At 41.9% G+C, this 14,088-nt stretch overlaps 1 protein-coding gene across 1 annotated transcript in view; it reads right to left on the bottom strand.

Moving 5' to 3' along the window:
* Window positions 1-14,088, bottom strand: part of EXT1 (exostosin glycosyltransferase 1) — a 1,160,063-nt gene that overhangs the window by 510,287 nt on the left and 635,688 nt on the right. The window contains exon 2 of the mRNA XM_044067060.1: window positions 146-239. Coding sequence (XP_043922995.1) covers window positions 146-239 — 94 coding nt within the window. The remainder of the gene's footprint in view (window positions 1-145; window positions 240-14,088) is intronic.

Raw genomic sequence — 14,088 nt, 5'->3', positions numbered from 1 at the left:
TTACCTTCACTGTCAGGACAACAAGAACCTTAACCATCAATTGATCAATTCAGCTGAGAGCTCCTGAAAAAGGGGGAAAAAAACACTGTGCTATGCACCTAGCTATCTGAATCAGCTCACACATTTACATAACATTTCAGTTCACCTGCAAAGCTTCTAGGAACCTGAAGGATCCAAGTCTGCGACCACGTGGTACCAAACAGAAAGTTGCATTGTACAGCATCTCACGATAATCAAACCTGAAAGACAGTAAGAAAAATACATGCATTTAACAACACTTCTCATTTTGAGAATCATGTGGAAAAAAAAAAAAACAACACTACATCTCATTACTAACCCACCTAATCTAAAAACTCTCTTCTTACGTGTGACAAAATTGAGAACTACAATTTTCACTAAATGTTGGTTGCTTCAGCTAGTGTTTCAATTATACTGAGAAAAAAAAATTAAATGCCCTTCTACCCCTCCAAAAATCAAATGCATTTTCCAGACACCCCAAACACTGGGTCTTGTACACATTTCATTGACATATATACCTACAACTACAATGTAGGTGAAACAATCTGCATACAAATTACAACCCATAAGCAATGAAAATCGTAGCACTTGTCCTCAAACATCGCACAGGACTGGAAAGAGAAGTATTTCCTTTACTTATGCAACAGTGTCGACAGCAACAGCTAAGGCTATGTATGCCAGTAGTTTTAGGCCTTCTCACATTCACTTCTGTGTAAACTACATAGCACATCACTTTACTAGTTCACAAGAACCAGCTTACAAGTACAACATTAAAGCAATAAGTGTGATTTTCAGAAAGAATATGCAACCGTAAAAGTAGCAGTGAAGTCTCAGTGTCTACTTTTTACACCATCACCTGCCACACAAGTAGCAAAGAGGGTTAAAGTTCCAACTACAGACTGGCAGCTTTGTGCTCTACTGGCAACTCAGTTGTCTGGTGGAGCTGGCAAGGGGTGGATAGACATGCCTATCCTGGGGGGCAGCAGACCAAGGCTATTAAATCCCACAATCCCACACAGAAGGAGTGGTGATTAAAGGATGGTTCTGGAGTGGGGAGTCTGTCATCAAGCAGTGAGTGCAGAAGCCATTGTTGCAAGTGTGCAGGAGTATGCACTCACAACGGGAGACCACTGTGACAAAGGTTGCTCACTCCATGTCCACGTTGGGGGGATATGACCTATCTTACACACCCTCATTGACTGGATACTGGCAAAAACACAAAGCATGTTCATGGTTTCCTGAATGGCAACCCCTTCAGACACAGCTCCCGGCTCCCCACCCCACTGGGGATACTAAATACTGGGAAATGAAGGGGGCTTAACTTCCACTGTGTGAGACCTGATAATCAGAACATGGGGGTAAACAAGAAGTAGGAAAAAAATGTGTGCCATCAAAGTAATTTTGATTCCAACGTACACATCCAAGCAAATTACAAAGCATCTGCATCCAAATATACAGAGAGTTTACAACAAGTAGCAAGACATTTCACAGTACACCTAAGAATACTGCAGAAATACAGAAATATCAGACAAACATTACAGGTGGAAACTGTTGACTCAAAATAATACATAACTACTTGCTAGGTAATAAAATACATAACTAATAGAAACATACTTTCAGTACACTTCCACTCCATAACTAATCTACTGTAGACCCTTCCCTGTCCAGTTTTCCAAGCCTGTCTCAACAGAGACCCATGAATGGTGCTTAATGTTCGATTCATAATGCAACTGTTTACTAATTTATTTGCCTAATATCCTAAGAATGCAAGCCTTGAGGCTACCTATGCAAAGGGCTAAGAAACAGGAGCTTCAACGTGGTGGTGGAGGTCAGCAGTATGTGGAAGCAATCATCCAAGCAAAATGGCTGCTCATAATCCTTGACGTACCATGTCCAACTCACACAGAGAATACTGCATGTGACCTTCCAAACATAACGTCCTCACTACTAGATATGCTACCATTCCAATACCAGTGCCACAGCAAAGCTCCTAGCCTCAATTAGGAATTGTGTTACTGCCGCAAGTTCTCACACATACCCTTGGGATGGGTGACCATACTTTAATTCATTAATCCCTCTCATCAGCAGACTTACCTGGTCATCCAAGCTGGCTCCTGAACAGAGACTGTAGGAAAGGGGGCAGAAAACCTACCATTCTGTTAACAGTTCAGTTATCACAAGATCCTAGCCTAAGTAAGTCAGAGAAGAAAAGGGTAAAGGGCACTGCACAAAGTGTCAGAACATTTACTTGTGACTGTACAGAAGAAACCTATCTCAAACACAGCAGGCTTATATGCTGGTAAGAAGAGAAACCTATAATAAACATTTTGTCTAAACTCACAGCCTGAGAAGTTCATCATGACCAAGCTGATTGCACAGCAAAAAACTGGAAAATAAGGGAGAGAAATGCAAGAAGGAACTGAGGCGAGAGCCAGACAGCCCAAGAAAGCTTCAAGTGCCAAGTGCTCTTAATGCAACTGTAAAAGTAGCAGTGAAGTCTCAGTGTCTACTTTTTACACCATCACCTGCTAGCACCAGTAGCACAGAGGGTTAAAGTTCCAACTACAGACTGGCCGCTTTGTGCTCTACTGGCAACTTGGTTGTCTGGTAGAGCTGGCAAGGGGTGGACAGATATGCACATGGGCCTAGGGAGTCACTTCAACAGCAAGAATCATCTAGAGCCAACACTGACAATGCTAGGTGGCTAGCCCTGCTGTGGTAGTTCTTCCACACCATAAACTCGTACCTGTGGCCAATTTAAAGTGTCCAATGTACCTACTGCATATCTTTGGAATGTGGGAAGAAACGGGAGCACCTGAAGGAAACCCACACAAACAAGGGTGGACATACAGACTACACAGAAGACACCAGAGCAGAGAATCGAACTGGAGAACCTCTTGCTGTGAAGTGACAACAACTGTGCCACCAGTATAGTCCTGATTACTGGAGAATGACCACTTCTTATCAGATCATACATTTACCTGGTTTTATCAAATGACTGTGAATTACAGTTAGGGAGGGGAGAGCTAGTGCTTACAGAAATTACACATCGTTATAACCTGCAGCCTAAACAACATGTATTTCTAAGATGCGCAAATATCACAGATCTGCCCCCCCCTCCCCAATTTGGGCTCTGGAGCATAAACATTTATACCACTATTGGCACTTGCCTAAGCCATAGCTACATTACTGAACTTGAAAGGACCAGGCAAAGGAACATAAAACATAACAATGCTCCAAATGGTACAGAAGTGTAAAATAAATGGTTAGTCTGCATGGTGTGAAATTTAGTCAAAGCTGCTCACATGAAAGAAAAAACTGCAACAAAAGTACTGAATAACAGAAGCCTGGTTTTCTAATGAAATATACAACATCATTATCATAGAAAACTAGATCACTAGAAACTATTCAGATGTATTCACTTCTACTAGTATAGGTTCATAGGTTGGTACTAGGCTATCAGCCCTAGGGCCTATACAAGCCTAGCCATAACAATTCCCTGGCTATTTCTTCCCACACTATTTACTTCCCTGGACCCCTGTCTAGCAGGGCGACTGACGTGATCCCCGGGGTGAATTTCCTTTCTCCCATCCAATCGTCAAGGTTCCTTTTGAAGAGGACCAAAGAGGCACTCTGCTTGACATGTATGGGCAATCTATTCCAGAGTCTAGGGAGTCTCTGGGTCAGGAACCTATCCCTCCAGCATATTTTGTTTATTGTGATGACAAGGTTTAGATCCCTGGAGCGTGTGGCTCTGAGGGATTGGGATTTCTTTAAGTGTAGCATGTCCATCAGCTCTGGGTTTGACATGGCCTTGTATGTTAAGCAAAGATCGCCTCTGAGTAGACGATATGCGACAGAGTATAGCTGGAGTTTTTTAAGGCGGTCAGCGTAGGGCATCTGCTTTAGGCCTGTGATTCTTTTAGTGAGGTATTTCTGTGGCCTTTCCAGTTGTTGCAGATGTCTTGAGAGGTACATACCAAATGGGGCATTGTATTCTATAATGGGTCTAATGAGGGATGGGTACAGTGGGACAATGACCTCCTTTTTTCTGGATGAAAAGCCCTTTGTGATGAGGTTTGCCACATAGAAGGATTTCCTGACTGTTGTGGCGATGTGGTTATCGAAGGTGAGACCACTGTCCACCTGTGTTCCCAAGTCTCTTATCATTATTCATCATTATTTTTACTGTGTACAGACATGTGGTGCTGCAGCAGCATTGTCGCCTCAAAGTAAGACGCTGTCCGGTTCGATTCTCAGCTAGAGCATCTTCTGCATGCAGACATGCGTGAATGAGCGTACCTTCATTGAGGGTTGTGCGTCAGGGCTGGAAACACGGCACGTAAAAGCCAACTACCAATCATTAGCGGACTGGAGTTCCGCTGTGGTGACCCCTAACCGGGAAAAGCCGAAAGACACAACAACAACAGACATATTCAGAATAAAGTCTTTTTGTTTATCATCCATATCTGTCACTGCAGCTGCTGAAATTCTGTTCCATCACTACTCTGATGTCACACTAATGGTGCTGTACACATATGACATCATATACAATGACATCAAGTTTCAAACAGTGCCTTAATCAGACTAGAACACTACATATTCATGACCAATGTGTTTCATACAACATGTCCAAACATATAGAGAGGTTACTTGTTTGCTGTACAGGTCACATTTGTATGCATCCTTTCACCGGTATTATTACCAAGCTAAGACGGAGAATGTGAATCTGCCATCTCCATTTCCATTTACAAACCTGTAACTGACAAACCTAACCAAGCAGGCATTGATAAGCAGCACACAAGCTTATTAAGATTTACAGCATCTCACAGCTGCAGCAGTTACAGTCTCCATACACACAGCCAGTCTGCTGATGCACCAAACACACTTCGTGAAGGCAGTAAAAGAAAGCATCTGCCAAACTGCAATTCTTCTGCCGGAAGGTGCAACATGAGGGACGACTGGCAGAGTCCGACGACCAATGGAAAAGTCACAGAAAAAGTATTAATGCAGGAAGTGTATTCTACCTTTTTAACACTGTGAATCTCTGCACTTAAAGGGAAAAACATTTAAGAAAAAATCTCACTCAATAGGATGACTGCTGACTGTATATTATCAGCCCTTTGATGAAAGGCTATTCAAAGTCAGCTCAAGATCCCTGCAATGGCTTAATAATCAAATACAACTCTATCAGAATGATTCACAATGCCAGGATAGGTAGGACTGAAGTCAGAAGTATAACTCAGTCGCTGAGAGGGGGGAGGTAGGAGGGAGAACAGCAAAACTAAAAATCTATACTATCCCGGCCCACAGTCTACAAATGACTTAATATTTGGACTCTGCATGAGAGAAGAGACTTCACTCATTCTTTTGCACTTTGTCAACAAGGTAAGCCCCACAAAGTCTGTGATCTATTTTCAGGACAGGCCTGCTATGGCATTCACACTGACTAGGCAAAATTCTCCAATTCTTTTATGTAAATGCAGTGGGATTTTTTTTTTTTTTTTTTTTTTTTTTTACATCCACCTCAATTACCGAAGTCAAGCAGATGGGAGCTCAGTTTAATCTCCCATCTGAAGGACACTATACTAACATGAGCAGTTTCCATTTTATGAAGCACACCAGTGTCAGTATTGGAAAAAAATAAATCCAAGCACACGTGGGAACAAATCCCACAGTCTTCTTATCTTCCAGCATTAAAGGCAAGACTATTACCCTATGACACAATTTAGGGTCTTTCTGATGGGCTCAACAGACTTGATTAGTTGAACAAACGAACAAATAAGGACACACACAGAATGATCAAATGATAAACTTAAGGAAATACATACACAGAAAAACAAATTAATAACTGTACAACCAAAGGATAACAATAAAACACTGTACAGAAAGAATGACCAATAGATTTCAATTACAAATTTTGGTCAAGTCACATTTTTCAAACAGAGTTCCATTAAACAGACTTCCGCATTAAGCTAGCTCTGTTGGCATAGACAGACACAAGTCCTTGCTATGACACAGGCAACCCGAGCTCGACTAGCAACATGACTGCCTGCTGGAGCTGATCAAGGAAAGAAAGGAATAAAAAGGCTAGCATTTGTTTTGATTCTCTTCCTGGAAAGGAGAATAATTTGCGGTCACAGGTACACACTCTGTGGTAGAATCTCTCATGGAGGCCAAGGGTCACACAGTGGGGGTTGCCTACAAGTGGAGCAGGACCAATTAATCATATCACGTGCACATATGGTGTGCAACACAAAGAATTTCTACATGTTCATGAGCATGTGTGGGGAGTCGGGGGTGCAATGACAGTTCCTCAACCTTTCCAGAATTACTGTATTGCTGCTCCTCACCTCCAGGGAATGAATGGGCCATAGAGCTCTAACATAACAGTGCAAAAAGGTCAGTACAGCACTGGAAGGCTAAGCTTGATGGTCAGAGGAAGACTGGAGCAAAAAGCTTCTACATTTCATTATTTTTCAGGCCACCATTAATCAACCAAATACCACTTTTAAATAATATTCCAATATGGTGCCTTTCTTATTAATTACAGAACATAAGGTTCGCTGGTAGGTAACTAGTTTTTTTTCTCTACAGAAAATAATGACTTGGTTAAATACGTTACAAAACATAACAGCACACACCCCTTCACACCAAAATGAGTCCACTAGCTTCCCTGGTCTTTGCTGAAATGTGTCTGCATTACCATTTCTTTCATTTTGAATACATTCTTCCCATCGGGAAAATAAGTATCTGCTACAACAGCATAAAATGGTTCCTTCTTTTGGCAGCAATCAGCCACTGCATACAGAGGTCATATTCCTGACCACCTTCTGGCATAATGCAACTCTTTTTAAATGTGACCAGTTTTAGTGCGACATTATAAGCTGCATACATATTGAGTGTTATTCTGCATTAAGTGTAGATACATGTGCACTTTATCGGGGCATGTAGTTACAGTTTTCACTGTAGGTTAGAAGTTTTCTGTATGTGTTACAGTGTTGTTTGTGAAGGTCACAGTTTGCAATGATTTATACAAACAGTAAATGAAGATGGGGAATGGTGTTTAAAAAAGAATGCTTCAAAGTATATAGTTATACAATCTCTATATTTTGCAACAATCGGTAAGCATATAATTTCATTTAACTGTTAAATGCTGGCCTGTCACATATCTCGTTTTCTAGATGGGAATTGAATGCAAATGTTTTGGCTGAGCTTACTAGCATGGGCATCGTGAAAAGTTCAAAAATACTGAACATAATAAACGTGATCACAACTTTTACAGTTACTACACCCAAATATTCTGTGTGTGCATCAAAAGATTACATCACATAAAATGCATAAGGTCAATTAGTTGTCCTGCCAAACCCAAATAATCACAGGAATCAAGGTAGAAAGTTAACTTACTAACACAAATCCAGACAACAGTGAAAAGGAAATATGTCTTATAGACAAAATATATGCATAGCATCCCACAGTTAAAAGTTAAGATAATCTAAAGGCAATTTCAGAAAATTAAGACAAAGTCACCAAACTTTTTGTAGTAAAAGTGTCAACTCTTCTACTGTATACTATTCCTGTAATAAATGATTCCCATTTTACTGTCAGTCATACCAAACATGTGTGCGCACACAAAGATGGCATTTCAGTTATCAGTCACCCTGTGGTCGATTTAATCCCAAAGAAGGAAATGGCTCTTAGTTCCTGGCAGCTTTCCAGGCCTGAGGAAAGGTGGCAAATTAAACAACTTTAAGGGTCCCCGATGTTTCAATCTCTTGGGACAGAGGCTGATGCTCTGCACAGAAACTGGCTTATGCTGAAGTTTCTGACTGCAATTTAATCCTAGCCTGGAGGCAAAGGAAGAAAAAAATATCAAAGGCAAAGCCTGTTTTTCTGTTCGTTAAAAAAAAAAGGACACATAACACGGGAACATTATTTTATAATACGACAATTAAGAAGAGTAGAAGTGTGAAGGTCAATCATTTAAACTAGGATGTACACATAAGTTACACAAGAAAAGGTCACAGTGAACCAATTAGGATGACCTCCATTAACAATACAATAAAACGGTATCAAAGCATTACACGGACTTTAAAGCAGAATTTGTTTTTGTTGGACAATTTTAAAAATAGCAAAGAAAAAAATTCTGCTTCAGGTACAATAGTGAATTAATATTTTTTTCAGCTGCAAGTTAAAAAAGGCTGCAGTAACTTGAACTTTTTTTGCTCTGATAAGGAGATTTAGTCTTTATTAATCGAAAGGGCTTACTGTTCATCTCAGCTTGGAAGATGTAAATTTTTCCCAAGCCACAGAAATACCTCCCCTTCTCACAACAGCCAACATGTCTATCCTCCATTTTACAGTTTCTCCCCATATCTAAAACCATTCAGTTGGATCCTAGCCATGTTTCTTGTTTTGCTTCTCAATGATTAAATTATTTTTTCTCCTCCACTATTCAGAGGTTTTACAGATAAATCAAGAAAATTCGCTGTAAATAAACTGAAACCTCATTTTCCAAATACCTTCTATTTCCCTCAGGACATACTTCAGAATGGCATTTACTTGGCTTTGGTTTCTACCTTTGCTTTTGGGTGCTCTCTCTCACATATTAGTCTTGCTAGATCTAGCTGCTTATTATTAATGCTGACATATGGCTTAAGTGGCTACTGCTACAGATGGGTGTAGACTGCCAGCCATATTTAAATGTTGAAGTTCACTTCTCCATGGGTCAGGCCACTTACCAAGCTGTTTCTAGCTTCTGAAGTTTCCACTATTACCATCTTCCTTGTTAAGTGTTTACACTATGTTGCCTTTTTCAACATGAATATGTGCGCAAATCAAATTTTTAAGACTCCTCCTTCTCTTCTGCTTCTCTACTTCCTGTTGTTCTAGACATTTACCTTGAGTTCTGAGCTACTCCTACATAGTTTGCCTTGAGGATCCTTTTGTCTTTCCCCTCAAGACCCAGGGTCTCCTGATCCTCCACTTTGATATACGGCAGTAACACAAAAACACAGTGGTTAGAAAAAAAAATAAATAAATGCAATGAACACCATGAGATTGTGGGTTAAAATATTGTATCCTTTCATAACAAAAATAGATCAAATGCTTAAAATAGAATGAAGGGAAATCATATCATTAAGGCCTGGTGGATTAATGGCATTCAACCTGAATTGCCATAAAAGCTCCTTGAATTCCAACCTTGTTTCCCAATCACTCCTTCACCCCCAGGATCTTTTTGTGCCTTCTCCAAAATACCAAATCTAAATGAACAATCCCAGTTACAAGTTAGATAGTGTGTATAACGTGCATTGTTAACATTCTTATTCTTAACTTCATACTGTCATACATAAGCTCAGAGATTCATAACCTCAAAACACATTCGGTCTTTCCTACGTAAAAACTGGGACATTTTTCTGGGAGATGAGCCTTCACAGAATTTCTTTACGGATATTTTTACTCACATTTGTATTTATGGGTGAGTGGGGGTTGAAATGCATTATAAAACGTGTTTGTATATTTAAATATTTTTCAATTTATATGTATTTTGTTTTTCACTAGTTTTATATTTTTATACAATAACCTTGTAGTCCAGAAGGTATGTATCAAAATGCGATGAATTATGTAGCTATGTCTTTAAGGATGTTAGGATACAAGGAAATGACGTCAAACTGCATGGCATTCTAATGAAGTTCCTTTTTCTTGAACAAAAAGAGCTCAATACCTGTACTTTTTAACATTAACTACTTTCTTTTATTGGCTTGTGGTCAGATGCCACTGTTGGTTGAAATGAATCTCCCTGCATTTTGCTTATTAGTCCAATAGGTTTCTAGCTGGGTCTGTGTGCGACATGTGTGCGTTTTTGGGTTACTGGTTCATGGGGTACACTGTGTGATATGTGGCAGATTTGACCAGGATTACTCTATAAATGCAATGGCAGCAGGCTGCTTCAATCCCTTCCCTCTCAGAGTTCCTTGGGGAACATACAGGTAAGATCCGACAAAAGAGTTTCTTTTCCCCTCTGCTCTGGTTGGAATTTCAGAGTCCTTGAGTTCTGCTCTTCAGCTGCCAGAAAGCATGTATTTATTTATACTGTGTTACCCAGGTTAGACACATTAGGCCAATGTAGAAGTACAGCTTGTAACTTGAAATCTATTACAAAGCATGGATGCCGTCAGAGATGAGGGGTGCAGTGCACATTCCAAAGCAACAGAAGGACAATGGTAAAGGGACAGTTTACAAATCATTCCCCATATCAAGGGGGGGAACACTAGCAAGGACAGAAAACAATCTGCACTTCAGCATAAGAGAAATGGTAAGGAGATGGCTTGCAACATGCACTTCTACAAAAAGGAACAACAGTATAGATACAGTTTAACTCCCATTCATAGGTTCATAGATTCATACTAGGCTATCTGCCCTAGGGCATTTATAAGCCTAGCCCGAGTGTGTGTGGCTTTCGCCACCCCTTGGAATGAGAATACTATGCCCATTTAGGGTTTAGTTTACTGTGCCTCTGTCTAGTAGTGACACAGAGATGACCCCCGGGGTAAACCTACGATCTCCCATCCACTCGTCAAGATTTCTCTTGAAGAGAGTCAGTGAGGGGCTCTGCCTAATATGGACTGGGATTCTGTTCCAGAGTGTAGGGAGCCTCTGGGTTATGAATCTGTCCCTCCAGCACATCCTATTTATTTCTGTGTTGAGGTTCAAATCTCTCGCTCTTGTGGCTCTGGTGGATTTGGATTTTCTGAGGTGGAGCATGTCCATTAATTCTGGATTGGACATGGCCTTGTACGTCAGGCATTGATCGCCTCTGAGTAGGCAGTATGCGACTGAATAGAGCTTGAGTTTCTTCAGCCGGGCAGCATATGTTTGAGACCCTTGATCCTCTTGGTGAGGTACTTTTAGGGTCTTTCTAACTGCTGCAGGTGTCTGGTAAGGTAAATCCCAAATGGGGCATTGTACTCAATTATGGGCCTGATAAGGGAAGAGTACAGGGGCACAATGACCTCTCGATCTAGATGTGAATCCTTTCATGATAAGGTGGGTAATATAGGTCTTCCTAACCACCTTGGCAATGTGAGTGTCAAATGAGAGGTTACTGTCAACTTGGGTCCCTAGGTCCCCGATTACTTCTTCCGTACTTAATGGATTACCACCTATGTGGTAATTTGTGGGTACTTTGTTTTTTTCCAAAGGGTATGACTATACATTTTTTGGCATTCAGTTTAAGGCCATGGCTCTGGCACCAGTTATCCGTTTCTATGAGGCCTTTCTGAAGGATGTTTGTGTCCGCTGGAGTATCAATTATGGCTCCCAGTTTGCAGTCATCTGCAAACTTTGTCAGCCACAATCTTCCTATGTTTGCTTGCACCTCGGAAAATTAAATGCCGAACAAGAGGGGTCCCAGGACCGAGCCCTGTTGTACAACCGCTTGTAACTAGCTTAGAGTCTGACATGGCTCCAGCAATTCTGACCTTGTGGGTTCTGTCCTTGAGCCAGTTTGCAACCCATCTTATGACATATGGGTTTACATTTAAGCTGGTGAGCTTGTCTATAATGCCCGAGTGGGGTATTGTGTCAAAGGCTTTTGCAAGATCAAGGTAGGCTGTGTGAACTACCTTACCCTCATCAATGGCCTTAGTGACTTGTTTCAAAAAAGTCGACCAGGTTCAAAAGGCAGGATCTGCCCTTGACAAAGCCGAATTGGGCAGGATCCAGTGCCTGTAGGTCCCCAATGTCTTTGTTTATGAGTTCCATAATGATCCTCTCCATAGCTTTGCAGACCAGGCTCGTCAAGCTTATGGGGCGGTAATTTCCAGGGTCCGTAGAAGCACCACCTTTGTGGAGTGGGACCATTGTTGCTGTACGCCATTCTTTGGGTACGTATCCTGCAGTAAGGCTAAGATTAAACAGCAGCCTTATGTGCGGGTTTAGTTCCTCTTGGAGTTCCTGTAGCATGCAACCCGGGACACCGTCTGGTCCCACTGATGCTGTGTTTTTAGCTTTGGAGAGGGCGGCTCTCACCTGGGCATCTGAGATGTCAGGGAGGCTACACTCTGCTGGGATAGATATTTCTCCTTTTGGGGGGGGGAATTTGCACTGAACCTGTCTGCCAGTATGTTGGCAATGTCTGTGGGTTCAGTGTATTTTTTGTCATTTTGGACTAACTCTGAGCATATCTGGGAGTTTCCACCCAGGTTTCTAACATAACTAAAGAAGGCCTTGTGATTGCCTTTAGTGTCTTTTGCGATTTTTCTCTCAAAGTTGGCCTTGGATGATTTTATGAGTGATCGTAGTTTTTTGCTAGTACTGATCAGAGATGCCTTCCCTTTTGGGGATTTTGCTCTGTCATGTAGTAGCTTCCTCCTCCTGTTGTAAAGCTTGTTAATGGCTGGGGTCCACCAGACAGGACGCCTGCCTTTGGGAGAATGGGTCTTGGTTTTGTTTGGGATTGCATGATCCATGCATTCTTGAAGGTGTCCATAGAAAGCGTTTATAAAGGATTCAGCGGTGTGGGCTGTGGTTTCCACTGGCCCAGGGGCCTTGAAGGATACAACTTCAGTCTTAAGAAGTGTGAAGTCAGCTTTTGAGAAATTCTTCACTGTGGTCTTTTGTGCTGGGGGTGGGGGTGGGATGTGGATTTCCAGTGAGATTAATTTATGGTCTGATCTCACCAATGAGGGGTATATTTCTGATGTGGAGCATTTTGTTCCCATGTTTGTGATGATCAGGTCTAGTATATTATCTCCTCTTGTGGGAGTGGTGACTAGTTGTTCCATCGCATTTGAGTTAATGAATTCTAGGAACCTTTGGTCTAGGGTGTTGGGGCTAGTGTAATGCTCCCAGTCTATGTATGGGTAGGAGAAGTCTCCCAATATAATAGTATTTGGAGAGTCATTCATACTCTCCAGTGTCTTCAGGAAGGCTGAGTGGGGTTCCCGAGTTTGAGAGGGTGGTCTGTAGCATGCTACAAACTGTAGGGCAGTTTTGCCTACGGTTAGTTGCACATGGATGGTCTCCGATGCTTCATGCATTGCCATTAACCTGGAGGTGTGGGTATCTTTGATGAATATGGATACTCCCCCTCCTTTTGTGGTTCGGTCCAAGTTTTGGGGCCGAAAAGCATGATATGATGTATAACCTGGTAGTGCTGGGGTGCTCTCAGGAGCCTTGAACCAGGTTTCAGTCACTGCACAGACATCGATGTTCTCCATACTGAGGAGGGCTTCGAGAGCGTGCATTTTGAGGTTTAGACTTCTGGCATTGAGCAGCATTACCCCTAGTTTTTTTCCACTTGTGTTTTCTAGGGAGGTGGGTTTGTCTTTTGAGCCTTGCCTAAAAAAGGCACTATGGGGGTGGCAAGAGCCTTGGCCAATATCCGGAAGCCCAGGGGTGACAGGTGCAAGCCGGCCCTTGCGAAGCAGCGTGGCTTGTCAAGCATGTCATCCCAAGCAGACAGACATTGGATCCCCATAGAATGACACCAGTAATTGAGCCAATTGTTAAAGCTGATCATTTTGTCTTTGTACTGTGGCATCATTCTTGGTGAGAGTAAGATGCTGCTCAGGGTCAGGGTCATACCGGCCTGGGCTACATAATCAGAGAGCTCCTCTATGTCTCTTTTCATGTAGTCCAGGGAGGTACGTCTCAGGTCATTCACACCGGCATGGACAATGACAGAGTCATATTTGTATTTGCTTTGGAGTGACCTGAGTGCTTGTATTATGTGGCGGATTCTAGCACCTGACAGGCAGCTTAGTGTAACCTTTTCCTTGTTCAGTCTGGTGAGCGGGACGTCAGTGCGTCTGACTATGGAGTCACCTATTACAAGTGTATCAGGCATGTTGTTTGGCCTTAAAGGCTGTGACTGTTTGGCACACTGACTTTGTGAACTATGTGTGGCATGTGTTATGTTTTGAGGTAGTGGTTGCTTGGATGTCTGCTTTGGAGGCCTCTGTTGTTTTGGTAGATTTTTAATTAGAGCCTCCGAGTATGTTTTTGTTGTTTATATGTTTGGTTTGCAGTTGTGATAGGTCTATGTGAGACTGGGTTTGTGGTGTGTGT

This window comes from Protopterus annectens, chromosome 3.part1, assembly GCF_019279795.1.
Source record: "Protopterus annectens isolate FY-2018-M chromosome 3.part1, PAN1.0, whole genome shotgun sequence".
Taxonomy (NCBI): domain Eukaryota; kingdom Metazoa; phylum Chordata; order Ceratodontiformes; family Protopteridae; genus Protopterus; species Protopterus annectens.
Note: the sequence above shows the minus strand (reverse complement) of the source record. Positions and strands in the feature narration are given on the sequence as shown.